General features: G+C 32.8%; 2 protein-coding genes across 4 annotated transcripts in view; one reads left to right on the forward strand and one right to left on the reverse strand.

The window, feature by feature from the left end:
• Window positions 1–9,663: 9,663 nt before the first annotated feature.
• Window positions 9,664–23,461, reverse strand: LOC148614468 (glycoprotein endo-alpha-1,2-mannosidase-like). 2 transcript variants are annotated; one of them, XR_015923665.1, is made up of 5 exons: window positions 23,375–23,461; window positions 18,678–19,240; window positions 17,531–17,640; window positions 10,536–13,769; window positions 9,664–10,505 (listed from the first exon to the last, which is right to left on the reverse strand). XR_015923665.1 is itself a non-coding variant. In XM_088588554.1 (4 exons), exons 2-4 carry the CDS (start codon window positions 19,207–19,209, stop codon window positions 13,056–13,058), a joined length of 1,356 nt encoding a protein of 451 aa, XP_088444680.1. In that variant the 5' UTR covers window positions 19,210–19,240; window positions 23,375–23,461; the 3' UTR covers window positions 9,664–13,055. The 2 variants fall into 2 exon arrangements, 1 of the variants encoding a protein (XP_088444680.1); XM_088588554.1 differs by having other exon boundaries at window positions 9,664–13,769.
• A 99-nt stretch (window positions 23,462–23,560) lies between these two features.
• Window positions 23,561–24,484, forward strand: part of LOC148614469 (uncharacterized) — a 38,290-nt gene continuing 37,366 nt past the window's right edge. For both annotated transcript variants that reach the window (XM_088588556.1, XM_088588557.1), the window contains exon 1: window positions 23,561–23,706. In XM_088588556.1, the coding sequence (XP_088444682.1) occupies window positions 23,677–23,706 (30 nt within the window). In that variant the 5' untranslated portion in view covers window positions 23,561–23,676. The remainder of the gene's footprint in view (window positions 23,707–24,484) is intronic.

Below are 24,484 nucleotides of genomic sequence, written 5' to 3' on the forward strand. Positions count from 1 at the left end.
TTAAAAAAGTATTTGAATCATCCGACTGCTTTTGGTACTTTTTTACCGATATTTAATAACCCTCTTTAAAGGTCTTTCTATTTCTATTTCGAAAAAATAATAATAATAATTATAAAGCTCAAATTTGTTTTATTGAAAATTATCTCTTTGGTAAACGCTTGTACACAAATGGAAATAAGAAAGTATGAAAGCAACCAAATACAAAATGGAGGAAATTGATTATATGGTAGGTCTATCCTTTGTTTATTTCATTCACAAATGTAAAAACAACATAACAAAGAATGGCAACAACAAAGGTAAATGTTTACAAGGAAAAGCATTGTTGTCAATTATAAGGAAGTAGTAAATAGGGAATTAGTTTGACATAAACAATGTAATGTTTTACGGTATAGTCGGTGAGAACAAGCCTGCCATTTATAGATATTTTATGATTCAAAGGTTCAAAAGGAAAATTCACATTGGAATTATCAATCTAGAAGATGCTGCTAAATTCACTTAGATGGTTTATTTTATTTTATCTCAGAATTTTACTCCGGTATCATTTTCTAGGGGTATTTTAAAGCGTTTTATTTGGAAATTTGGAAACTTTCTTCTCATTTTTGCCTATGCTTCGTTAGTGAAAAGTTCACCAATGCAAGAGATGAATATATTCACATCTAGCTCAAACCGAATAGTCAGACTTGTCTACCAAAACAATGTATCATATATCATTTACCGATAAAAATTTTATCACGAAATTTGAAATCCATAATTCTAGTACGCAGAGACTATTTTCTTTTTTTAAATATTGGGCTCCCATGTTAAAACTCATCTGACACACTTAGGTAGATTTCAACGGATGTGGATTTGGCCTCCCACTTCGATATTTGAACTTTCTTGTAATAGTTTAAATGCTACTGATTAGAGATTTCTTCCTGAACAGCATATCGAATTTGCGATACTTATAAGAATGGTATTTTTGCTTTTTGGTCACTTCTTTTTATATAGAAAAGTGTCAAAGACAATTTCTATGGTTTCTCTCAGAAGGCATTGTCACTGTAAACGCTCCCTCGATCTCTTGATTTTCCCAATAAACTTGTATAAATATGTAAATAGCGCTAATGTAACATTATTGGCTCGTCTTAAAATTAATTTTGTTAATAATTTTTTTTTATCAAAAATATTATACCCCTCAAACCTACTCTAACCATGATATTAGTTTTAGAACTTTTAGCCATTGGGCTGTATGTTTAAACAAAACTTCTGCTGTGCAATGAAAAATGATTGAAGTTTTGCCCTTTGTCAGGATTTTCAACTAAAATTATGACAGAGTATGATGCATACTAGTGCTGTGAGTGTGATTTAGATTGTCGAAATTGTATTATAAAAAGAAACCCCATAAATTTAGATCAAAAGAAATGTTTATATCTATTCCTCATTTTTGATAATGGATAGTATAATGTCCCTGAACCTACTAGTTTGCTTCATCAATCAACTTTAATAATTTGATAGGGTAAGAAAAAACTTCCCAATTTAAAAAAAAAGAAGACTTACGGACATTAAAGCCATTACTTTGGCTATATATTTTCCTAGCAGTCTACAAAAATCAGACAGGAGATGATTCATGCATGTCAAAAATCAACCAAATTTACTTTTATTTCTTATTCAGAATCAGATACAGACCACATAACCAGTCTTGGTGTTTCATTTGGATGCTGCACTATTCATATAAAATTTAGATAGATTGTACATGAAATAAGGTCTCACTAACCACTTCTAACGTTTCCATTACTTTACATGTTAAAAAAGTGATTTTCAAAGTCTGACTGTGAATTCCCAGGACAAATAATGCTGCATACCGTTGAAAAGCTTGGAAAATAAGGCTTCCAAAATCATTATGCTAATGGTACGATGATAGTAGAAATTCTTCACAAAATTTACTTGAATAAATAATACTGAAAATCCACATTTTTATCTGTTCTGCTAACTGACAGCATGGAGGCAAATTACTCACATATGTGAACAATGTTCATACACTTTTGTAGTTAATTACATATATGATTTTAAAGTACACATTCTCAGCTTTATTTTGACTACTTTTAATCATAATACACACAAATAATGCACTTACAATACATATGTCTATGTTCAGTGTGCTTTTGGTACTACATAGGGGGTTGGCCATTTGACCCGGAAGTGGTTCGTGAGGCCTAAGCACTTTGCAAGAGTTATCGTTCTTGGTTTGCTTTGATTTGGAAGGTTCTTGTGGGAGATAAACGTATGATTTTCTCAAAAGTACAGATGTGAATGCAAAAACAAGTTATGTACCCTAAACATATATTGTCTGAAGATCGAACAAAAACATTGTTTGTTCCATGTTCCGTTTTCTACACCATGAACCAAGTGTAGAAGTTAAAATATTTACGAGATAAAATAGGGACAGCGTTTATTACGTTTCTGGGGCAACAAAAGAACGCCGATTACGACTGATTTTTTTTTTCTAATTGTTGTTGTGTACCTATTTTATTACAAACATATTAGCACATTCATGAAAGAACTCTAACCCTTAAGTGAATAACATAACAGAAGCCATAAATGTGTTTTTGGTTTTTTTTTATGATATGTTATTTTTTAATTTTCAGTATTACAAGTTTCAAAATACCTTTAACGCTAAGGCTTCATTCCTTGTATCGCATTTGGTAGAATCCCTCGGCGTTGGACTTGGCTTCTTATTTCGATAGTTTTGGTTTTGAGTACTTCTTGTTTCCAATTAACTTTTTGATCTTCCTATATATTTGATTCTACTGATGAGAAGTTACTCCTTGAAACACGTGTACAGCTTATCGAAATTTGCAATAATAGCATATGCGTCATTCTAAAAAAAATGAGCAATGGTGTTGTCCCTGTAGACTGGTGGATAAAAAATATTTGATAAATATACTGACGTGTTTTGGGTTAAAGATGGGAAAAAATATATGAAATCATAACATATATATGGTAAAACAATTCCACCGTGATAAGTAGGCATTTGTTTCTGTTTTTCTGTCCCTGGCACACTTGCAATCTTTACAATGGTCTAGGAATCTTAAAATGCATCAAATATTACGCATAAAACCAATAATTTAGGGTGTTGATATGTAAATTAGATTTTGTAGCTTCCAAAAATTCATATATCTTATAAAGATGCTGATTTTTTTTTTGTCGTTGAACGTGTCCCCCATTTTTTTTGTCTTTGGTATAACACCAAAGAAAAGTGAGGGGCATGGTTTGTCTAGCTTTGAATAATAACTCAAAAATAGTTTTTTCCCTTCCCCATAATCCAACTTAATCAAATTGCAGACAATGTCTTGCAGCAGAAGGGTGTAACGGTCCTTGGTGTAACAAGAATAAATGTTACTCAAAGAACTAATTACATTAGACGAAAGACTTTTTCGAATTATTATATATTTAAAGATAGAAAGTGAAATGTACAAAGAAACAATACTTTATAATAGATAGCATCAAACAAATTAAAAAAAACAAGCTGATGCAGTAATTGTACATGTATTCTATTTTAGTTTGTGTTATATGTAAGACAATTTGTGTTTAACCCAAGACAATTATTTTGTTTGTCCACGGACATTTATGCAGTAATAATCCATTTTTTTTATCATTAAGTTTTTTCAAAGTAATTATATTTTTTATCAATTTACACATTTCTTATTAAAGAATCATATACTCTTGACACTTTCACAGGGATACTTTTGATGGAAAATGGTTCTAAAAAAATTTTGTTACACCAAAGACAGAATGTGTTACATCAAAGACGATTATTTTGTTATTCCGTGGACATTTAGGCATTAACGATCCATTTTATTTGCCATATAGTTCATCTTGAAAAAAAAACAACTAAAATTTTGATCAATTAACTTCTCAATTGCGAATTTAAAATTCATTAGACTATTAATGGGATTCCTTTTGACGGAAAAGGGTTTTGCAATATTTATATCATACCAAAGACGACATTTGTTACACAAAAGACATTTATAATGTTATCCCATGGATATTTATGTATTAATGATGCATTTTCTTTTCTTTGCTAGATGATATTTGGATTTCTGTGTGTGTTTTGGATTTAACTTCCCCTGTCTAAACTGATTGGTATTCAATTGGAACGCCAGGCGTTTGATAGGCAGTTAATATTCTTGAAAATTGTCCTTGGTAAAACAAATTTGTCCACTGTATAACACACAATAAAAAGTTCAATAACTGCATGATGAAACATTTCTTTTTAAAATGATTGTGTGTTGATGCTTCATACTAACATTATGGTGCCATAACAGAAATTCAAAGAATATTTTGAAATAAGGCATTATTCTGGAGATTGTATGTGGTTGATTTCGACTACATTTCGCACCTGGACATGAAAACACCAATAGCAAAAATCATGAAGCTTAAATACAGTTTTTTTTTATAGTTTTAAACCCATATTACATTGCAAACTGTCTAATGTTTAAAAACGGTCCATATATGACTTATTCCTTTCTTATAATGACTGAAACAATCTGTGTTATACCAATTACATTTGCTGATGAATTTAAACACACATCTCAACTTTTGACGGATTTGTACTCTACTTACTGTAGAGATATTTTGGACGATGAATATTTGTAATCGGCAGACAAAAAAAACCTAGAACCATTCGTTTCTGCAATTTTTTTTTTTCAAAACACCAACCCAGAAATTGCAAATAATTTGAGAACGACCCATATATGATTGGTATTTTTGTACATATGACTAAACGGTCAACAGCAGACACTGTTTCGTGAATGTACATAATTTAGGTATGCGTCTGAAACCTCTGAAAAACTTTTTATTGCTTAAATTGTCATTGTTTCGTCATATTTGAATAACTTCCATATTTTCAAACCGGAAATACCCCTATCGTCCTATTCATTGATGGCTTAAATCATAGACCTATAATTAATTACGAGTTTATGCTTAAGGGTAATCAAGGGAACCAAGGTTATAGCGGTAATCAAAAGAATATAATCCAGGGACAAAGACCAGACATGGAAAACAGACATACACAACAAAGAACATAACGCAACTAAAATCATACATACAAAGCAACACAAGCAAATGAGCAACTCGGACCCCACTAAAAACTGGGAGCATGGACCAGGTTCACCGGTAGGGTAAGCGTCCTCTGCTTTTCTAGAAACGCCCGCCGAGTTGCTCATAAAAAGTCAAGTCCGGGGTAGACAAACGAGAAAAGGAAAAATATGACCCGTTGAATAAATCAGTTTTCATGGTTCTGATGGATACACAATAACGATCCACGATTTCATGATGACGACCATAAAACTTCTGTAGTGATGATACAAAAAGTCTGCGTAATTTCGGCAAGCTCTGGCATAACGTATTAGTTGTGATATGAACACTCCATACGCAGGAGTCGAAGGGATGTTGCCACAGATGAAAGGAAAGTTGACAATTATGAATGAAAAGTCATCACGTTTGTCGTAAAGTTTTGTCAATAGTTTTCCTTTACCATCGATTTCTAAGTGTAGGTCTAGATATGACGCTGACTTCACAGTGTCTGTAGTATCCTTTATCTCAAGTTCTTTTGGGTAGATGCGATGTATCAAATCCCCGAAATTAGGATTGTTTAAAGATAATACGTCATCTATATAGCGGAAACTGAGATTGAAGGATCTAGCCAAACGATATTCTTTCTTTCTGATCAGATCAGCTTTAAAGTCAGCCTCATAAGAGTGAAGGAATAGGTCAGCAAGTAAAGGAGCACAATTTGTTCCCATTGGAATGTCGACTGTTTGTTGAAAAACACGTCCACCACATTGGACAAACATGTTGTCGATTAAAAATTCCAGCATTTTGTAAACATCTTCCTCTGTATATTTGGAAGATGATTTGGAATTTTTTCTTACAAAGTATGAGGAATCTCTACCAAGAACTATATATTTGTATCTAGGTGTACCATCTTTTTTGGAAAAATAACGATGTATAATGTTTTTAAGTCGGGATTTTAACTGAGTATGGGGAATAGAAATATACAGTGTTGAAAAATCATAGGTTTTAATGCTATTATATTCAGATCATAGTCTTGAACTGATTGTCTCCAAAAGATCTTTCGAATTTTTCAGGATCCACATTGATTTAATACCACTACGGGAGTAACAAGTGTTGTGGTAGGACTGCAGACCCTCTTTGACAGTTGTGAGTATAGAAGTTAAAAGTTTTGAAAGAGGTTTGATGGTACATTTTGCAGATCCAGCTATGAAACGTTGTTTGTATGGATTCTTGTGAAGTTTAGGAATCCAGTACATAGACGGTAAATCACAATCATCGTCCCTGGTAGAGAGACCAAAAGAGGATAGCACAGATTTATGGTTTTCCACAATCTCTACTTTGGAGAGAGTGGTAGCAGTATAGGTCTTATCACTGCTATTATTTTCTACGTCTACCTCTGATAATAAACATTGGATATAAAACGTTTTGCAGACAAAACAATGTTGTTTTGGGCTTTGTCTGCTGGTATGGCAACATATTTGTCATGTATAGTAGACAATGTTTTTGCTACATCGGGGTCTTTGAAAACTGATGTAGCCTTGGCACTCATTGACCTACTTAAAACTTTCATTCGTTTCAAAATTAAAGACCTCAAGGCCTTTAACCACTCTGACAGAGAATCAATGTCTTCTTGTTCTCGTTTTATCCATTTTCTTGCATAGTCCTCGACGGCATCCATAAGAACTTTAAAGTTATAATTCCAATTTATGGAGCGTGGTTCACGGTACTTGGGACCTTTAGAAAGGATATTACGCAGAGATTCGTTTTCGATAATGGTTAAATCTCCCGTAACGACGTGACCAGAAGGACCATATTTGAATGGAGAGGTTATGCAAGAACAGTCAGGTGGTTTAGCCTTGAAGTCTTCAATCTTGGGGTTCTGCAATAGCCTTTTATAATTGAAAATTTTGGATGCGATGGGTGAAGTATAGGAATATGAAATAATTGGTATTGATTTGTCCTTGAAATATATGGGAATTTTGTTGGTAACGTTTTTGTGATGGAGGATGTTAGCCAAATTAATTGCAACTATACCTTCGTTGACAAAGGGTAGTGGAAGAAATGATCGTTTTTCTTCATCTTGACTTTTCACACAAATTGGTTTAAAGAGTGTGGAAACCAATATCCAAAATGATGGCAATAAGTCTGCATAATGATAAGGTGGGGTCATGAAACAGGAGTGCAAAAGTTGTTTTATAAAGGGAGTGTAGTAGAGTGAGAGGTATAGAATAAAATTTGGTTCTAATGTGATGAAGTCCAAGAGGTTTTTGTATGAAAGGAAGGAGACCATCTATGGAGATATCATGTAACTTAGGTGACGTATAGTGGCGATGGCCATGACTCCTTTCCCGTCAAATAAATTCATCACATTTATGCTATTGTTATATTGGCTTGAAAGGTTTCCTATACTTTTGATGTTGTCCTTGCATCCGTAAGGTATTGCAGTACCTAGTCTGCGTATCCAGTACTCCTCTCTTTCCCTACGATAGTTTTTACTTAGAACGGGACTGTTCGTAGGATGGTAAATTTTTTTTCTAAAATACGAACTTTCATGGAGAGGATTGAATGATCTTGTTGATTAAAGTGTTGATAAACTGTCGGGAATTTGGTGGTGTTAATTCCCGAACGATGACCGCACATTCTTTTATTTAATCGTTCTTGCGTTTCTCCGACATATAGTAAACCACATAAGTTGCATTCTAATCCATATATTAAGGTTGTTGATTTGCAATTTAAGTCGTCGTGACTTCTTGTATGGAAAGTTTTGTTTGTAAGGGAACTGGAGAAGTAAGGGTCGGTTATAAAAATGTTGCATATTTTGTAATTTTTAATACCACATTTTGATATGGTACAATGTGGTTCGTCATCGTTGTAGTCAAATATATCGTTTAAAGTGATGGAACATGGTTTGATAATTTTAAAATAGTCAGAATTTTTGTACTGGAATAGATGGTCTGCAGACTGAACGTGTGATTGGGTACTTTTAGTTGAATTGGTCGGGGCATTTTCCATACCAGATATGAGTGTGCTAAGATTCCCATCTGGGGACACCACATACTTACAAGACAACAGAGTGTCCGATCTGCTGTCAGGTTCGGACCTTTTTATACTGGGCGACGTCCGAGCCAGTTTTTCTTTCATTCCTCTTGTTAAAACCATATTTTTTTTAAAAATTGTATTACTGGGTTGATGATACACTCGGGGACAAAATCCACCAGCAGAGGTATCGACCCACTGGTGTGAAAGAGTAATCAAGGGAACCAAGGTTATAGCGGTATTATTAATGAATTACATTTTTGATTATATACCGAAATTTGCAAAATTACAAACAAAACCTCTCACCTTTTGCACGTATGGTAGAACATCTCGGTGTCGGAATAGGCTTAAGCTTCCTATTTGGGTTATTTGATATATTTAGTAATCCTTATATCCGCTTGATTTTTTTTACTTCGATCTCCCTAGAATTACTCCTTGAAACACGTGTACATGATAACAAAATTTGCAAATTCCAATATATAAAGCAGCACACTTGATCTACTAAGCCATTTGTTACGTTTACACTTCGACTGTTGCTTGAGGAATATGAAATCTCTTGACTCCAATAAAAGGACTAAGTGTGATGAAAAGCCTAGTGATACCATGTATGATTTTATATGAACGAATTGTTCCTTGTGCCGCAGATCGTATAGATTTTGAAATTCACGCTTATATTGTATATATCAGCTGATATTAATATGTAGTTGAGTCAAAAATTTTAAAAATAGTAAGAACACAACTTATTCTTGAAAAAGGTAATGTATAACTTTTTAACAAGTACTATGTTTCAAAAAAAGATAGTGACGCAGTAAAATTTGTTCTTTTTACTTATAATTTTCATCAGGAAATAACACATGGCACGCAATTTCAATTTCTGATACAATTTTTTTTCTAACGCCACTAAGTTATCAGTATTTGGCCAATCGGGAAACAGAAATTTGAACAGGTGACTTGCGTTTCCATGGAAGAGAGTCTTTAAGGTCAAAGGGTAAAAAGCGAAACTATAACGACTACGTCGGAAAAAGGAAGGTCACTTGTACTGCGTATTCATTGATCACTTAAACGTTGATATAGAGGGTAACAATGTCTGCTCTTACTCTGCCAGTAATTTATATATTCAAAACCATTGAAGAACTCCATGCACAATTTTCTCATCCAACAACAGGTGAAAAGGGTTTACATGTTTACAAAGATACAGCAGACGATATGTAATATCAGCATAACAAGAAGAGAAGTGATACTCCACCAGCTAAAATGTTCCACTCATTGATTGGTGGAAAGTACCTAAGACAATAGACATGGCAGTGGTATGTAAGCATGCAACAGAAACTATTGTAGAAAATGGATTATTTTTCCAATGAAATATAACCAAACATGTGAGAAAATCTAAACATTGAAATGTTTATTAGGGAATATTAACACTTTACAAAATGTTATTTGTGAAAATGTTCAGTTGTAAATGACTTTCATTGTATTTCAGAAATACATGAAAATTTACAAGACTTTGATTTTTTAACCTGCACAAGATGCTAAAAGTGACAACTTGTTCTTACTTAAGGAAGCACATGCAATAAATATCTCCCACAAGTTTTATTCAAAGAATAAACCAGATAATTAAAACAATTATACACTCAAAACAATAAAATGTACAAAAAAATAAATAAAAACCAGCATTCAGACTGAGGCAAAGGTACAATATTTTACATCAACCATGATGTATTTAATAAGTGTGAAAGATTCACATAGGATTTCGTTTAAATGACATTGTCATGGCATAAAAAATACATGTATAACTAGAATTATTTATAGTTTACAACTATTATAGTCTATATGTACTAATAACATATGTACTTATAACACAAGTATGATTTTTTTCTACATAAATGAGATTTATAAAACATTTAGCAATTCAACAGTCATTGCTTGTAACAATGATACATTGTCAAAAAAACAAATACAAAAAAGAGTAATGCAGATAATATATATCATTTGACAATATAGGCTATTGAATTTCCCATGAACTTGCAATGACCCCAGACATTTTATTTATAAACAAGTTCAGCTTTAGATTTACACTGATTACATATTAATAATAGACTGCATTAATTAATCACATTACAAGACATTTTCGTAGAGTACTACTCAGAATCAGGGAGAGGGTGGTACATCATTTAAATATCACAGCTTTCAACTTGTTATATAGGAAATACATTACATATAACTAATACAAATTGTACAGTTATGTGTACCAAATACAGTGAAACCTGTCTAAACCACATTCTGAAAATACAATATCCTGTCTAAACCACACTCTTAAAATACAATAACCTGACTAAACCACACTAAAATACAATAATCTGTCTAAACCACACTGAAAATACAATAACCTGTCTAAACCACACAGAAAATACAATAACCTGTCCAAACCACACAATAAATACAATAACCTGTCAAAACCACACTAAAAATACAATAACCTGTCTAAACCACTCCCTGAAAATACAATAACATGTCTATACCACACTGAAAATACAAAAACCTGTTTAAACCATAATTTTTAAGTACCATTCTGTGTAAGAATCAGGCAATGGGTGGCACGTCATAATTTTCAATTTTTCCATAGTACATTTCAACTAAATTTGACCTATCAATATCTTAAAAAGGTAAGTTTTATAAACACTTTGATGGTTATTGCTGGCGGTTATTATGTATAAATACTTGATAAATGCAATAAAATCTCTACGTTGTTTTCCCTAATGTGCCACACCTTATACAAATTTTGTCTGATTCTTAGACGGAGAAGTACTTGAAACTCCTAAATATAGTAGTTATCATGTACTTTGAACCTATATAACCAACGTTGAAGTCCAAAAGGGGTTCAGTATAGCAGTTATCAAGTACTTTGAACCTATATAACCAAGTTTAAAGTCCATAGAGGTTCAGTATAGCAGTTATCAAGTACTTTGAACCTATGTAACCAACTTTGAAGTCCAACAGGGGATCAGTTTAGACAAGTTTCACTGTACTAGTGGAAAAAAAACATTTTTGATTTTCAATGCATAAAAAAACTTATGAAAAAAATTTACCTGGAATTGGGCAAAATATATTGCCCATTAAAATAGCTTTAAGATAGTCACATGGAACATTTACATAGTAAAAGGTGACCTATGTACACTGTACTTTTTTCACATTATCATGTAAAAGTTAAAATATATGATTCCATGGGACTCTGAAAGTGATATAAAATGTTGAACAAAAAATATGATTTAAAAAATGCTGAAATTACTTTCTGATTAAGCCTTTAGAAAGTACTTCATTTAGATATACATCTAGTTATAGTTAACAGTTGTAAATTAAAAAAAAATAATTAAATCGTCAAGAACCATAATAAAAACGCAAAGCTATGAGAATACCTTAGAAAACAACCACAAAAGATCAAAACAGTAGTAGAGTATGGCTACCATCATTAAATGTTGTAAATTCCAAAACTAACAGAAGAAGTTACTACTTGGTTATAATTGCAATTACATGTAATACAAATATTTATCCCTTTATTGATTTTATGACATTACTGAAGCATGATTTTTCTGAATATTAACTAAACATTGCCTCTAACGGGACTAATAGCCATACAGCCTATTGAGACTATATATTTGGGGACCAATGAGGACATACAATTCATATTGGACAGTTTTTATGGTGGATAGACTAAGCACTTTTGACACGTATTTTGCTGCCATTTCTAAAACACTCAAAACTCCAAACAACGTCAGTACTATTTTTTGTCGACAACATATGACTAATTCCAGACAATGTGCACATCTCCATATGGTAATCTAACACTCAATTGAGTTTCATAACAATTCTGCAGTCCTTAACGAGGTGTTGTGGACAATGCATCAGACCAAGTTTTGTTGAAATATGCTCAAGTTCCAGTGGTCATCATTTCTACAATTATTGTTCAAACTTAAATTCCCGACAGTAAGTACATCCCAATATCATAAACAACACCCCATCAAGATTCATAAATATCAACAAAATAAATTGTAGAAGCCAACAACTCCTATATAAATCAGTGAAATTAATTAATGTGTGAAAATAACACAACGCTTTTGAATTTTGACGAAAAATATCTGATTTATTCTGGTCACCTCACTTCAGCCAAAGTAATGAAAGTCAAGCTGCAAAATTCAAACAACATTCAAATATCAAGTCAACTTGATCAAAGAAAAAAGAAATAAAACCTGTCAATAAACAGCTGCCTATTTACACTGTCTCATTTTATTTGCCAACAAAAATAAATGTTCATTTCTGAGAAAAAAGTTCATTTGTAATTACATGTGCATACATGTAAATAACAATATTTAGGCATGAAAAAAATGTGTACATATAACTTTTTTTCTTTTAGGAGGCAAAATTTTCTGGACCGCTTAAAAAAGAGAAACATGTGACCTTGTGGGGAATGATAGGTACAAGGGAGGCAATTCAAAGTTCTGCCAGATATTTTTTGTCTTCTTATAACGCTACAAACGTATGAAATACTTTTCAACATGTCTGTAAGTTCATTTGTGGACATTTGACTTCACAAAAATTGATTTCAACCATGCAAAAGATAGAAAATTATCTGTCGCACCCTCAACTAAGTATTTCTACTTAATAAATATATAATAATGTAGAACAACTGGTTGGAACGGTGAAAGGTGGAATATCTTCTTCTTTTGCAGCAGTGTGTGATACCAACTTACCATTTCGCCAAAGGCAAGTAAAAATTTCATTTGGCTAATGCTTATCAATTACAAATGTAGCACTTGCCAAAGTAGAAAGTGTTGAAATGGATAGTTACATTGGACATGCCATATTTGGCAAGCAGAATAATAAAAAGTTTCTCACACTAAAACAGTAAAAATAGAAAAATAGAACATATTCTAAAACAAGAAAAAACATATACTTAGTTTGATTGACAACTTCTACCTCACAGCAATTAAATTAACAAATTTATCAACAATTCTCCTTGTTAAATGCAGGTAATAATAAGGCCCCTGGGACCCATAGTCTAAGTAGTACAAAGTTTCCCCAACTTTTTTCTTAACTGCAGGCTCAATTTGAGTACCCTCATGCCATTCATTAAATGAGGTAATAGATATAATATTAGGATGCAGATCACAAGCAAATTTAGCTGCATTCATGAAATAGGTACCGTTATCCCTATTCCTTGTGTTCTTAGCATTCCAAGGCCTAACTCTAGTATCTATGTACCCTGGTCCTATGCTTGGAATAAATATTCTACCCCTGTCCTTCGCAAATTTCATGATTTCTCTCCAATGGCCCCATGTGCTACCATATGTGAACCTATCTGTAGCAAAATAAGTGTAAAACCCATCAAACCCAGCTTTCATCAGATCTGATTTATGTTGCCGCTCCACAAGTAGTCCTATGAATATCCCATCTAATTCTGTATTACGGACTGTTATAGCACCATTTGAATGAAATAACTGTGCCCACTTCTCAGCTGGTACATTATAAGAGTCATATATATAATACAAAGGAAGATGTTGTCGTTTTTGCTTGTCATAATACCTATAAAAAGATTCATGGTCACCATATTTGTCTAAAATGTATTTCATGTTTTCCCTCCATGTCTGTGGTGATCTGTCTTTGTAAGGTTCTATGTGGAATGCAATCTGAAAGTAAAGAAAAACTCAGGAAATTTGGCAAGCTAAGAATTTTCAACAGTTTTATAACCATTTTATGAAGAAGTGCAGCTTTAAGGAACTGAATACAACCCAATAATAATGTGTCCTTTTACATGTAGTATCAAGACTCAAACATGTAAAAGGTATTTTGTAGGATTTTTAATTCTAACAAATCCTGTTCAATTCACACAAATTTACATAAAAACCAGCACAAATAAAGCAAGATTTCAAAATTTTTGCTTTTTTCAAATTGGGTTATTTTTGTCAATGTTCATTCTGTTAATGTCAGCATTATTATTGAAGATATTTCCAGGAGTCAAAATACCGAAACTTTGAAAGTACTTTTGTTCATGGGGTACCAATTTTTGAGGTTTTCGTGGAAAGGCCAAACCACAAAATTTGGTCCCTAACGAAAGAGTAATCAAGGGAACCAAGGTTATAGCGGTAAACAAAAGAATGTTATCCAGGGACAAAGACCAGACATGGAAAACAGACATACACAACAAAGAACATAAAGTAACTAAAATCATACATACAAAGTAACAAAAGTAAATGAGCAACTCGGACTCCACTAAAAACTGGGAGCATGGACCAGGTGCACCGGTAGGGTAAGCGTCCTCTGCTTTTCTAGAAACACCCACCGAGTTGCTCATAAAAAGTCAAGTCCGGGGTAGACAAGCAAGGAATGGAAAACTATGACCCGTTGAATAAATCAGTTTTCATGGTGTTGATGGATACACCATAACGATCCACGAGTTCATGATGATGACCATAAAACTTCTGTAGTGATGACTTCAATCTTGTAGCAACATAACCCTGTTCCAGAAGCCTATTTGTTAGAGTTCTAGTGCGATGCAATAAGTCTGCGTAGTTTCGGCAAGCTCTGGCATAACGTATTAGTTGTGATATGAACACTCCATACGCAGGAACCGAAGGGATGTTGCCACAGATGAATGGAAAGTTGACAATTCTGATTGAAAAGTCATCACGTTTGTCGTAAAGTTTGGTCAATAGTTTTCCTTTACCATCGATTTCTAAGTGTAGGTCTAGATATGAGGCTGACTTCACAGTGTCTGTAGTATCCTTTATCTCAAGTTCTTTTGGGTAGATGCGATGTATCAAATCCCCGAAATTAGGATTGTTTAAAGATAACACGTTATCTATATAGCGGAAACTGAGATTGAAGGATCTAGCTAAACAATATTCTTTCTTTCTGATCAGATCAGCTATAAAGTCAGCCTCATAAGAGTGAAGGAATAGGTCAGCTAGTAAAGGGGCACAATTTGTTCCCATTGGAATGCTGACCGTTTGTTGAAAAACATGTCCACCACACTGGACAAATATGTTGTCGATTAAAAATTCCAACATTTTGTAAACATCTTCCCCTGTATATTTGGAAGATGATCTGGAATTATTTCTTACAAAGTATGAGGAATCCCTACCAAGAACTATATATTTGTATCTAGGTGTACCATCTTTTTTGGAAAAACAACGATGTATAATGTTTTTAAGTCGGGATTTTAACTGAGTATGGGGAATAGAAGTATACAGTGTTGAAAAATCATAAGTTTTAATGCTATCATATTCAGATAATAGTCTTGAACTGATTGTCTCCAAAAGATCTTTCGAATTTTTCAGGATCCACATTGAATTAATACCACTACGGGAGTAACAAGTGTTGTGGTAGGACTGTAGACCCTCTTTGACAGTTGTGAGTATAGAAGTTAAAAGTTTTGAAAGAGGTTTGGTGGTACATTTTGCAGATCCAGCTATGAAACGTTGTTTGTATGGATTCTTGTGAAGTTTAGGAATCCAGTACATAGATGGTAAATCACAATCATCGTCCTTGGTAGAGAGACCAAAAGAGGATAGTACAGATTTATGGTTTTCCACAATCTCTTCTTTGGAAAGAGTGGTAGCAGTGTAGGTCTTATCACTGCTATTATTTTCTACGTCTACCTCTGATAATAAACATTGGATATAAAACGTTTTGCAGACAAAAACAATGTTGTTTTGGGCTTTGTCTGCTGGTACGACAACATTCTTGTCATGTATAGTAGACAATGTTTTTGCTACATCGGGGTCTTTGAAAACTGATGTAGCCTTGGCACTCATTGACCTACTTAAAACTTTCATTCGTTTCGAAATTAAAGACCTCACAGCCTTCAACCACTCTGATAGAAAATCAATGTCTTCTTGTTCTCGTTTTATCCATTTTCTTGCATAGTCCTCGACGGCATCCATAAGAACTTTAAAGTTATAAAGAAAAGAGGATTTCCATAGATGTGTAAACTGAAAACCTCAAGACCACGAATTCAAGAATCCATGGACTTGAATTTCTTCCCTAATCCACGAAAATTGGTACCCACAAATTAAAGTCTTTTACAGTAAGCACTCCCCTAGTGTCCCCAGCAAGCAAATTTTATGACAAGCATGTCAAAGTCAAACAGACCCTGCCTGCTGGACCACCATATTGATGGTGTTTTTTTCCTATTCTCTTGGCCAGTTCAGTTTTCGCTTAACTTGGAAACTTGACAGGTTGGAAAATTTTCCTATTTCTACCATTGTTTTTAATTTGGGTTTCTGCAGAAAAATAAATAAAGATTTTGTAAAAAAAATCTTATTCGACATTAAATCCCAGTCCCCTCTCAGAATAAAAATGGTTTGTGTCTAATGTAGTAAAGTGATTTTTCTGTTATTTAAATTATATATCTTATTTTAATGTAATTATGTAATAATATTGTATTTTAATAAAAAAATATGAATAAAGAGTAACAGTGAAGCTGTTCGTTTTCCGAAAATTCTAGTAGTATTAATGAATGTTCATGAATTAAAAGACCTATTCAATTTTGTTTCCTGACACATAGAAGAATATTCTGAAGCCAAACAAAAGAATGAACTTTTTGTTGAAGATTCTGTGCACTTCCAAATATCTATTCTTTTTTTTTTTATTGGAAATGGAATTTAAATAAATATTTAAGTCAGAAAATATGCAAAGTTGCAATAGTCCTAAATCAATAATTTTTGTTAGGTGCCATTAAAAAACAAGAAGACAATAATTTGTAAAAATCAAACCTGACCTTCATTTAGTCACATGAAACAACATACCTAATTTTGAATTTTCTGGCACTCCGAAACAAAAAAAGAGATATTTCAAAACATTAAAATTGACCTAAATTTTATCACATGAAACTATGTATGCAGAATTGAACAGAATCTGCCAGGACAATTACTAAGTTAATGCAATGAGTGACAATGGTAAAAGACTTTATTTTTGCAGTTGTCTTCATTCAGAAACAAAAAAGATATTCGTAAAAATGGAACTCAACCTTCATTTTGTCACATGTAACTACGCATACAAATTTGAAGAAAATCTGCTATATATTGTTTAAGTTATTGCAGTGACAATATTTGGCAGCCTAACATCCCTACTTTAATACTAAAAATTAAATTTTTCCTATTGTCCAATTAAAACCTGTATTAAAGGGAAGAAGACAACAAATGTTGGGAAAATTTCTGTTTTATCCTTATTTGTGCAAATCAAACATCTTTTTGAGCTAATAAACTACTAGATAACAAAATCATGTTTATTCATCTATTTTATCTATGGAATAACACAATTAACTTGCAGCATAAGTTTAAATCTGCTATCTTAGTTATACCTTCATAAGGTTATGCTACTTTCTACAATCAAATCCTTTTCCATTGGAAACAAAAAAAACCCCTAAAATCCTGAATAAGTTTCTTACTTTGATCTTATACAAAGCAGCTATTCGTAGCAGTGTTGGTATCAAAGAATCTGGATCTTTGCCTTGATCATCAGCCTGTTTTGGAGGGTACCAGGATACTACACATACACCTGAAAACAAACCATTACAATTAAATGTAATTAAATTCCAATTTATAAGAATTCTCTTTATGAAGGAGTGGTTCAAACCATTTCTACACTCTCGACGATAGATGTTACATTTTCAACATGCAAGATTTAGCACTAATGTTGAAATCTAAATTCTACCATTTGACAAATAATTTATAACATTCCTGACATGAAATTTGTAAAAAAAACTAATATGGCAGAAAAGACTCTTCAAAAATCACATTACCTGTTTAAATTACCCACTAAAAATCAAGTCTTAAAAACAAAAGTCCTAATACTGAAACATAGAGTAAACTTATTTTTCTTTTAATAATAAAAGAAGACTTCTAATATTTATTTAAAGTTCTTCAGGACGTTTTTATGGACGGTTCCTGCTCCTTTTAGTTAAAACCATTGCCTCCAAGGGCACTATTTTTTAAAACAACTGCCTCCAAGGGCACTATTTTTTAAAACAAATGCCTCCAAGGGCACTGTTTTTTTAAAACAATTGCCTCCAAGAGCACTATTTTTTAAAACAATTGCCTCCAAGGGCACTATTTTTTAAAACAAATGCCTCCAAGGGCACTGTTTTTTTTTAAAACAATTGCCTCCAAGAGCACTATTTTTTAAAACAATTGCCTCCAAGGGCACTATTTTTTTAAAACAATTGCCTTCAAGGGCACTATATTTTAAAACAAATGCCTCCAAGAGCACTGTTTTTTTTAAAACAACTGCCTCCAAGGGCACTATTTTGTAAAACAAATGCCTCCAAAGGCACTATTTTGTAAAACAATTGCCTCCAAGGGCACTACTTTTCATAACTCCATACAACCTCATCCTTAAGACTAGCATGACACAAGTTAATGCAAATGGCCATAAGAATTTGTGACATCAGATATGCTTAGGTTAACAATGTCTGAAAACATAAATAAATAAGCAAGTAATTATCACTTCCTCACTCACATGTTGCGAGTATATCAGTTTTAATAAGTATACATGTATGTTAACTGCAAAATCAATGCTAACAGTTCTTATCTTACCAATTCCTGCCCTCTGCATCTGGGCCATGTGTTTATGTATAACCTGTGGATCTCTGGAACTGTATGGACCAAGTTCAGGATAGAAATTTGACCCTATGTCATCAGGGGGTATATGTGTTCCAGTCTCATATTTCTTGGCCTCCTCCTTATTCCAATGAGGTAGATATGGATGATTCCAATGATGATATTCCCCATCTGTTTCTGGATTAGCATACCATGGATAGTAAAATACATGAACATTATAGCTCATTTTTGTCTTTGCCCTCAGAATGAGGGATTCATCACTCCCTTGTAAAGGTGAAAATTTCAGCTCATTCATAGAAGTCTTGTTTTTATGTTCATGTCGAGATTTGTTATTGTTCTTTGATTTATATGTTTTTGATCCAGCTAAGTATTTCCAACCTAAAGAGTCTTTCAAGTCTTCCTTTGGAAACTTTGATATAATGAAGAGAGCAAAAAAGACATACAGTAAGCAGGCTACTAGAAGTAAAAGGAGAAACTGTTTCCTCCAACGACATGTCAGCACTCTCATGTTTCACATCTTGATAATAATTTTACCATACCTGGAAATTAAACAAAAAATACATGTATATGTAATTTGTTTTTAAGCAGTATAAGAATAATTTATCACATTTTCTTTCTAATGTTACTACAGTACAGTAAGAGACATTCCGTGAGTGATTACATAGTGGTACATCACTCTGAGAGTGGTAGCCAACAACATTATTCCATAAGATTTCTTACAAATTCTTTTTGGAAATTGTCAGACATATCCTACCACACATTTCTTTTTTTAAATTGGAAATATCTCGTTCAATAAAAAAAAATTGTGGGTTACCACTTACAGTCGTGTACCACTACGCCAGTGATCCATCATGGTACATGTATGTCTTTTTCTGTACTATATATTTGGGTAAGTCAACTAAACACGGACATGTAATTACTTGTATTATGAGTAACAACTAATTTCTAAACAGGTAGAAAAATGCTAGGCTTTCTAATTTTTCTACCTGAAAAAAAAATATGTAATAATGTTACATTTTAAGGTTATAGGCCTAAGAGACACAACTCTTAAATATCATTGAAATGTTTGTAATCAGCATTTAACACCAATCTTATGTAAGAATCTAATTAACTTGGATTCATTTTATTCTGCTTCATATGAAAGCTTGAGAAGTATTGGTGAAATTGAATATAATACAAACCTATCACTGATTTTGTGAGTTACGTCCCTTACCCTAGGTCTACCTCCTATATAAATATGCATTACAGACCTATAAAGTGAAAGTCTTATACTTTGTGTATTTGATTTTTTTGCAAAAAAATCCATTGATCTCTTGTTAATAAAAAAATTAAAGGTTAAGTTTACTTTATTTGATTGCTTCCAAAATGGCATAAGTCAGAACATTAAATCAATCTTTGGAATTTTCTTGACTGGGTTTCATGAAAAAAATTCTTAATTTCAAATTTTCCTCATACAAGCTACATTTTTTGTACATGTAGCTCAAATTTTCAAGAGTTCGGATTATTATTAAGTTGAAAAAAAAAGATTTGAGGAAAACCTCAACCTGCATTCTATATACAAACAAGGCAGATCCTATGATATGGGTGACAAAAGTAAATTATATAATACAATTTTTTTTTGTTCCAATATGAAAATAGGAGATGTGGTATAATAGCCAATGAAACAGTCATCCACCAAAAAACAGGAAACAAACAATTGAACTTCTATAGGTTACCACAAGGTCTTCAATGAAGGGCAAAACCCAAACAAAAGCATGCTGTAAAAGGCACCAAAATAGATGATGTGAAACTATTCATAAAAGACGAAAATTGACTTAATCTACAGAAAAAACATAAAACATATAACAAAGAACATAAAAAAATTGCAACCAATGGACTACAGGTTCCTGGCTTGGCACATAAAGGATGTGGTTAGGTAAACAAGTTATTGAGCGATCAACCCTCCCCTAACCTAGGACAATACAATAATAAAGCATACTATAAAAATCTGTTGAATCTGAATTTAACTCTTGAGATTAATACAGAAAACAACACTTTACTAAACGGACAAAAAAAACAACAGGCAACCTCGAAAGAGTACATGCTTTTTCTGTAAGCTAGTTCAAAATCCAAAAGCCTTGTTCACTCCAACAAAAATATTTTAAAAAAATGGGTCCACCAGGATATAGTGAAAAAATGTCATAAAATGTCTAAATAAAACAAGGTCTTCATGCAAATCAAATACCAAGATAAAAAGCAATGACAGTCACATGCACAGTAACATAATTTTGTTACATTTGTACATGGGATTCACTAATCTTGAACTTTGTAAAAGAATAAAAAGCCACCAAAAAACATGGAATAGAGTACCTTAGTAAAGACCTTTTTATTCAAATTGATCACACAGTTGTCTTTATGTAAACCAACGGGATTTATTGAAAACATATGATAAAATGTGTAAGAAAAACAAGGTCTTTGTGCAAATGCCAAAGACAAATAGTAATGGCAGGAAGTAGGACAAAATGTAAAAGAGCTAATTAATATTTGATTCATTACTAAGAGAGTCAATGTTAGAACCAATACAAACACAATTCCATCATTTAACAATGATATGGTGAAGATAACTCTTAGTTTATTTAAATATTTTTCAAGACTAGAAGGATTTTGTTTAAACTTTCGTCCTTTATATATATTACGTTACCATTAAAACTAGGAAGTGAAATCTCATTTTTGATTAAGTTAGACAAGAACAGCCAAACTTAAGCATCGTATCTTTATATTTATGGAAGAATTGGGTAAAACACTTAAATGTATTGTTTAACTCATTATGATGTCAGGAAGAAGAGAGATTTTTCTGTAGCAAATGTTGATGAATCAGAATATAAGTACAAAGTTCCCTAACAAGTCAACTAAATTATGAACAGATCAAAATATTATTTCCCTTTATCTTAAACTTTGTAATTTCTAACATTTATTGCATTCATACCATTTCAGTTAATTACAAAATAACATCCATTTTTTTAAAAATCATGAGTTTGCAATCTCAAATGGACGAAAATTATTTGAAAACAAACTTTGGCATGTGTAACCCACTGCCTGGGCCTTCCATCACACCTTCTTTAATAATTCTTCAGTCAAATTAGTTCTAAGATTTGATCCTCAGTGGGCAATGGGACAATTTTGTGAGTTGAATCATGCACTAGACTCAATTTGGTAGATCTGGTTCTGTTAATCAGATAATTCTATTCACTATATTGTAGTTTCAACTCAACATTTATGCCTTATTAAAGGTTAAAGGTAACTTTTATTTAACATCGATGATTATACATGCATTTACCAGTCAACAACGTTAACATAAGCTCTTAGAGCATTTTTTACCAAAGACAATATTTACAAATGTTACCTAACGTGAGCTTCTTGCGTGGTTCGCAGGCTTGTGGGTGAGGAAATTTTGCCTGACATTCAACAGGTCAGGGAGAACCACTAATTGTTATATTATATCTCAACTGACATATAATCCACCAGTTGACATGTACAAGGATAGTCCAATTGACATATAATTCTCTATTTTCAAAAAAAAAAAATTCTTTACTGAAAATGGAACATTCTTTTCAGGAAACCATGCTGAAGTGTGATGACATTCCTGTCATTTCATGTCCTGCATTTAAATGAAAATTGCATTTTTTTTTATCATATATTGTTATTGTATCCATTTCACTGACCCTAATTACCTGTCAATGGAAATCAATAATGTGTTCGGTCAAGTGAACATGAGTTTTAACTCAACAGGTAAGAGCCAGGTACTGTTCAATTGAATAGGAGCATACTGACCCTATTCAAATACTTGATTATCATTATTGAAGGTCAAAGAAACAGTTTAAATGACAATAGAAATATTGTAGACAGGCAGGCTCAAGAAATGCAGGATGCTTTAACAAAAAAAAAATACTTTTTGAGCTTAGAACAAGCCATATATTGGGTTTTTTTTTAATGATAATGTACCATTCTCAAACAAAAAGAAAATACTTTTTTGGGGCTCAGAATGGGTCGTATATTGGGTTTTGTTTTGAATAATAATGTACCATTCTCAAACAAAGACTTAATTTTGAAAAAAAACTGTGAATTGCATGTCAATTGGGCTATCCTTGTATATGTCAATTGGTAGATTATATGTAAATTGAGATATAATATATAAATTAGTGATTCTTCCTGACCTGTTCCAGGCAGGAAAATCAGTGAAACACCCAGGCCAGGATAACTGCCGGGAAACATGTGGGACTCAAACCCACCATTGTGTCAAGACATGTGCCTTAACTATTCGGCCACCCTGCCCTTATTTCAAGTGGGTGACCACCTAACAATAAAATTTGGTGCCTGTATTACAATTTACAATAATCTAATTAAAAATCCAATTACAGCTTATTAATCAAAACTTTCATGATTTTTGCGGCAAAAATGGTTATGGTCTCAGGACAATGTATGCCAGCAGTCACAAACTAATATGCTGCTCGGGCTTTAAACCCCAAGAAACAAACAAACAATCAATAGACAAAAACACAAACAAAAATATATGAAGCAAGATAATTTAGCATTTTGTAGTTATCAAACTAAGTCCTATCCCGGGAAACTTGTGCAAAATTTCAGCATGTGCACTAAGAAGTATCTCCAGTTGTAAGATTCAATTATTCAAATACTTTATTGATTGGCAACATGATTCTATGCTTGTTCAATGCATATCAACAGATTCCCCTTTCACATGCTACATGTACTTCCGGTTGCAAATATGAAATGCAAAATATGGTAGACATATGTTGATTGGTTGTTTCCAGTACTATATTTTTTCTTGTCCAATCATAATGCCGTTCTCATAACCAAGTCTTATTGCCCTTGCGTGTTGTCCGCCATGATGTTGCACGCCAATAGCAGTCCTGATTATTCTTAAAGAAAAACAAGCAAGAAACACTTTTTTGGAAATAACAATCTATAACTTGCAACAATGGAAGCCGTCCGTGCATTTAATAATGAGGTAACATGCCATAACATCGATGCCAACAGCTGATCTGAATTCACCGGCGTGTTTAGTGAAGATTTTCGCATTATTACATTCGTGTGAATTTGACTGCCTCTAACATGTTAAAAAACACCGTGTTTGTTCAGAAAACCAATTAATACGCTCTGAAATCGTTAAAATTTGAACTGTTCGTACGTGCGTCCATATCTTTTAAATACCAATTAGTGATATTTCACCACCTTTTCAAATTCAGTGTTGAAAGTTGTATGAAAATTAAATATATACATTGTACTCTGATCCCACTGTATTGGGGTATGGCTTGTATTCCGTAAAATTAGTGACCTAAGGCTAATGCAAAAGATATATATGTTTCCTGTCACATACCAAATATGATGTAGGGTAGGGAGGTAGGAAAAATATTTTATTTTTAAAAAGTATTTTCTTGCCTTTTCTCAGTCTATAGAGTGGTTTGTTTGAAAACTTACTTTTTCATCTGTTCAATCTTTAACAGCAAGTACTAATAAGTAGTTTTTTTTAGTTATATGCTTTGGGGCTCAGATATACACAAGAAGTTGAGCTTTTCATATTATTGATGACAATATCCTCATTTGTACCTTGGTTAGAAAAGCAGCCTTTTAAGAAATGTTTGTTTGTTGGGGTTTAACATCTGAGCAGCAATATTTCAGCTATATTCAGACGATGGACATGAAATTGATGATAAAATGAACATGAAATGAAAAAGGGATGGGACACAAGGACAATGGGGTCGACAAATTTTGATTGCCACTGGAAA

The sequence above is a fragment of the Perna viridis genome, chromosome 6 (genome assembly GCF_037379345.1).
Source record: "Perna viridis isolate PV_CMFRI_1.1 ecotype Kerala chromosome 6, ASM3737934v1, whole genome shotgun sequence".
NCBI lineage: Eukaryota > Metazoa > Mollusca > Bivalvia > Mytilida > Mytilidae > Perna > Perna viridis.